Consider the following 5,775-nt stretch of genomic DNA (forward strand, 5'->3'; position numbering starts at 1 on the left):
AAAGATATTTCTTATAATATATTTTTAATATTTCTATTTTTGTGTATCTTACACAGCATATCTTAACTATCTTACATTATTCATCTGTAAAATATCTTTGAAAAAATAGTTCTAAGCCAAAATATAAAATAAATATAAAAGTTAATATAATTTTAATAAAATATAATGTTAATAATTTAAATTTATGTTAGATAAAACAAGATAGAAACGGATTGAAAGCGGTATGATGGAAATATCTAATAATAATAAATAATAAATCTTAATCTATCTCTATTTCAATTCATTTCATTAATTAACTTTTCTAGTTAACTAATATTATATTTTTATTTTAATTAAATTTTAATTTGTGGTAACATATATATTGTTCGTATTCATATATATCATTAAACTTAATTTCCTATTTTCACGTTATAATTAATACGTTATTATTAAATACGTTATTAGTAAATATAATTATTAAAACATTTAATAGATATTATTCAAATGTATACAATTATTTATAAAATTATATGAATTTTTTTTTAAATAATACATACATGTGTATGTGTATAATAAGATTGGCAATAAAAATTATTATACAATTTAAGCAAATAAATTATACAATTTAAACAATTTAATATATTAATACATATTTAAAAAAATATTATTTCTCTAATAAATAATATACAATAATACAGTGATACAGTTTTACTGATACAATTTGTTTCCTAAAATATTTCTAATTTAAGATAAAAAAAATAAAATATGTTTTACGTTGCATTATTATTATCAAAAATAAAAAAAAGATAATTTCGAGACATGTCACCCGTTAGATACGCCTACAGATATACTGATACGACAAAGAATTGATACGTTCCTTTCGTAAACGTCTCTCTTTTTTTCTTTCTCTTTCTCCTTTTCGAGCAAGAGTACCGATAGACCGACAATGGAGCACATCTGTAGGTACCACGAAACAATGGCTACCGAGATTGTGGAACCTATTGCGGATAGTATTCCATAATATACCCTGTTGTTTCCGCTCCCTCGGATAGAGCTACCAGTGTGCTCGATGAAAATATATGGCCCCCTTTCCAAGGTCTATCTAAACTGACACTAGGTATGCTTGTTATTCTTTCATAAATTTTCCTTACACCCCTATTTTTAATTTTCTTTTTATTATTGTCATTATTATTGTTATCACATTTAAAAATAATTATTTGAAACATTCGAAATTTTGAAATTTCAAAACTAATAATTTACTACTATAATAATTTAGAATAACTATTGTATGATTACAATTATACCTTCCTTATCTAAATTTTAAGATAATTAAAAAACTTAACTTATTACTTAAAAAATTTTTATTAACTTTCATTAGCAATACAATAGATACAAAGAATACATACAATATATCATATAACATATCATATTTGAGTACATATTTGTTAGAATATACATCTTTTATATATTTTATTCTTATACATTTTCATTTTTATATTAAATATGGTTTAATTATATAATTGACAAACCAATCTTCTGTAAATTGTAAATGATTTCCAGGTAAATGAAGGAAATGAATTCTTCCCGCATTATGTAACATTTTTAATCCTAAGCGATCCTAAGAAAAGAGTTCTTCGTTAATATATCTATATTATATTGTATATATATATATATACAATTTTCATTTAATTAAATGTGATTTCAAGAAATTAATTATTTTAAATATTTTTATAAAAATCACATTTGATTGAATATCAATATAATTAAATTCTTAAAATTACATTCGATTAAATGACAATTATAAAATGAAAATTATATAATATAGATGAATTAACGAAGAATTCATAATATTACACATATTTTAATCATAAATAAATATACCTTATGATAGAAATCACTTTGTTCTAATGTTTGAATTAATCTTTCCTGCCCTGGCTTATAAAATCCAAACAATTCTGTTTCTGCTGGTCTAACAATAGTATCATTATCAAACTTAACTAATACCATGGTATGTAATTTTTGAAGATTTTTTTTGTATGTCTGAAAAAATTTAATTAAAATTGAAGTGATAATTAGATAACTCTTATGTTAAAAATATCGCAAACGATAAATTACCTTATTAATATAATGTTCATTATTAATATCTGCCAAAAATGTACTTTTTTCTTTATATTCTTCTTCATGATATGGATCATGCCAATATGTAGCTTGAATAAATTTTTTTTGAATAAATCTATCATGAAATAAAGTAATTTTATTATATAAAAATAAATGTAAATATTAATCTATAAAATAATATTATTATAATTATAATTATAATTATTAATTACGTAAGATTTGTAAAATATGTATTTATTCGATAAAAAAGCTCTGAATTATGAATATTTTCAATCATTCTATACATTCAATACATTTAATCATTAAACGTAATAATAATTTATTTATTTAAATTAAATTTGAAAAAATAAGAATAAAAATTTAAAATTAATACTGTAAATAAGCTCCATATTTGATGATACGAGTGACATAATGGCAAATATCGGGTTTCAATGTTCCACAATTTGGCAATCCAAAAACACCTTGATGTTGACCACCCAAAGAAATAAAATTCTTAACTGAAGGATTAGGACATCTTTGAATTAATGCTCGGCTATAATGTATAAAATATTTAATAATATAAATATTTTATAAATATAATGATAAATTTGCCTCAAGATCATATTTTTTCAAGATTTTAAAATAATTTATTTGTACTTCCTACTAATTAGTTTCATTAATTTTCTCAACTAAACTTACAAAAATTGAGCACCTTGCGAAAATCCAATAGCATTATAACCATTTTTAAGATATTCGTCGTTTAACAATTGATGACAAACTTCTTGTATTTGGTCATTAATATTTCCAAAATAACTATTTTCAACATCCTGAAAAATTATATAAATATCAATAAATATTTAATTTATTAAAGCAAAAACGTTTATCAGAATATCAATGAACAATTAATTTTAATAACAAAATGATTAATAAAATATATATTTATCGAAATATTGTTTGTTTGAATATTATTATTTAATTCTTCAAAAAAAATATAAATACTTACATAATGAAAATAAAAATATACATAAATATAAATAATAAATATAAAATATTTGAATTTAGAGTTTTAAATTTTCAAATTTTTAAATTTTCAATTTTATTCAGAATCTTCGGCTATACAAGTGTTACAAAATTTTAATTTTTCAAGCCAAAATAAAAATATGAAAAATAAAAAAATTGCATTTAAAGACTTATTTTTTACTTATTAATAATTAAAACTTAATAAAATTATTTCTGAAAAAGCTTTTTCTTTTATACAAATGACATATAGAATAATTTAAATTCAAACTTGGCAATATATAAATGATAACTTAAACAGCCTTATGATATTTTTTCCGAAAAAAAAAATTAAAAATTTATTTATAAATATTAAAATAATATAGAAAATTGAAGATCTTAGATCAATTGTTTTCAAAATATTATAATAAATATTCTTGAAATGTTATTAAAAAATAGAATGTTGCATCGTTATATAAATCGCACATTTACCAATTAATTTTTTAAAAGAAAAAATACTTAAACAAAATCTTTCTCAATTATAATATATGTTTAAATTTTAAATTTTTATTCAAATTCTTTTTTTTAAATATATAAATTTAAATTAATTGTTAAAATTAATTCTATTATATATAATTAAGATTAATTAACAATATTATAATTATTTTGTTATTTAAAATTATTATTATCTATTATTTAAAATTAAAAAAATTTACTTACCTCTACTTCATTATTTCCTAATCGAATAGAATGTACATAAATGTTAGGTATTGTATTTTCTATTAATTTTTTTATTGCTCCCAAACTAAATGAAAAACAACAACTGTCTCCTAAAATATTATTTTAATCATAATATTTAATATAAAAAATAGTACATTAATACATTATAATTATAATTATAATTATAAAACGATTTATTAGAATTATAATTAAAATTATTAATAATTAAAATTAAAATTTAATAAAAAAATTTATTTAAATAATTTTTTAAATATTCTTTTTCATTAAAGAATTGAAAAAATATTTCTATTATTTTTTGCATAATATTACAGAATTAAATTTAAAATATATAAATTTGTAATAACCTAATAATTTATTAAAAATAATTACATTAAACATAAAAATATAATTTACATTATATTTTTTTTTGGCGGAAAATAAAATAAAATAATATAATATATAAATTTTCAATCTAAATTTATTTATTATCTACTATTATAATTTCTTAAACTAAACATTAAACTAAGCATTAATATATATGTATATTATATTATATAAATAAAAAGATTTACCCATTCCATGCCAAAGAACAACTGGAAGAGACTCAGTTTGAATACCATTAAATTGATATACATATAAAAAAAGAAATATTAAAAAAATATGTTGTTTTTCCATAATCATTATGTGTCTTTATATATAAATTGATTGTATAAAATAATTAATTTCCTAAAAATAAATAGATATTTAGTATTTTTAATTGATTAAAAATTTATTTTTATAAGAAAATAAGAATTGATAATACATTTTGAAAAAAAATAATTTTATATAAAAGAAAAAATAAAACTAAAGACTAATGGTTTATCATTTGAGGTTTTATTATATTATACTATTTATGAACAAGGAAATATTTTATAGACGTTCGATATACTAAAAACATATTAAATACGTCTTCTAAATGTCTTATGACAAATAAGAATGATAAATAAGAAGTTTTTCTATAAATAAATATGAATAAATTAAAATCAGAATGATAAAGACAGAAAAACTAATAAGTGATTTAAAATTCGAGTGTGAATGTTTTATATGTATATGTAATAATAATTATGTACATATAACATTTTTTATATATATTTTTATGAATAATTTATTTATGTGTAATTGTAATTTATTTATATGCAATCTTTTATATAAATAAATATTTTAATAAAGATTAATGAAGAATAGATATTAATATATCGAATAAATATCAATATATGATTAATAGAATAAATATATTAAATATTTTTAATATATCTATTCTAAATTAATAATAATGTTTTCTAAATATCATAAATGTCATAAAAAATCTTACTAACGTCTTATGAATACCTGTTATTTATTTAAATAAGATATTTATTTATATTATGTATACGTAGCTTGTTTGTAATATAATACGTTCAGAAAACTTGTTTCTGAAAAAGACGTTCCTAAGAGATTACTAAATATATTTAACATTTTATGCGCATAATACAAATGTTTTAAAATTATTCTTTTATGCGTTGTTACTATTATGAATTATATAAATTTTAAACAAGAGCAACAATATTATAATTTAAATTAAAAAAATGTATATATGTACATATATATATATATATATATACACATATATACATCATACAAATATACAGAATGTCTCGATGTATTATAGAAAGTATAAAGTTCAAAATTAAGATTCAAATACAAAAGTAAACTAAAAATTTAATTTTTATTTAAAATTTAAAATTAAAATATTTTATTTAAAATTTTGCTAAATTTTGCTATTATTAAAGTTTTGCCGCGTAAAATAGGATGTATAAACAAATAAGTATGAATAAAATGCAAAATTATTTTACCAAAAAAGGTATTATCTTATAAAACTTTCACATATTTAATTTCATTAAGTAATAATTATTAAATTATTATGATAATAATTAGATAATTAAAATTTTATTATTAAAATTATTA

The 5,775-nt window shown here is 17.9% G+C and overlaps 1 protein-coding gene across 1 annotated transcript in view; it reads right to left on the reverse strand.

Moving 5' to 3' along the window:
* Window positions 1-1,322: 1,322 nt before the first annotated feature.
* LOC102672108 (palmitoyl-protein thioesterase 1) overlaps window positions 1,323-5,775 on the reverse strand; it is a 5,059-nt gene continuing 606 nt past the window's right edge. Inside the window, exons 2-8 of the mRNA XM_006615868.2 lie at window positions 4,365-4,518; window positions 3,793-3,902; window positions 2,776-2,903; window positions 2,471-2,629; window positions 2,095-2,212; window positions 1,861-2,019; window positions 1,323-1,597 (exon numbers count right to left, since the gene is read on the reverse strand). Coding sequence (XP_006615931.1) covers window positions 1,472-1,597; window positions 1,861-2,019; window positions 2,095-2,212; window positions 2,471-2,629; window positions 2,776-2,903; window positions 3,793-3,902; window positions 4,365-4,473 — 909 coding nt within the window. The 5' untranslated portion in view covers window positions 4,474-4,518 and the 3' untranslated portion in view covers window positions 1,323-1,471. The remainder of the gene's footprint in view (window positions 1,598-1,860; window positions 2,020-2,094; window positions 2,213-2,470; window positions 2,630-2,775; window positions 2,904-3,792; window positions 3,903-4,364; window positions 4,519-5,775) is intronic.

Source organism: Apis dorsata, unplaced genomic scaffold, assembly GCF_000469605.1.
Source record: "Apis dorsata unplaced genomic scaffold, Apis dorsata 1.3 scaffold_247, whole genome shotgun sequence".
NCBI lineage: Eukaryota > Metazoa > Arthropoda > Insecta > Hymenoptera > Apidae > Apis > Apis dorsata.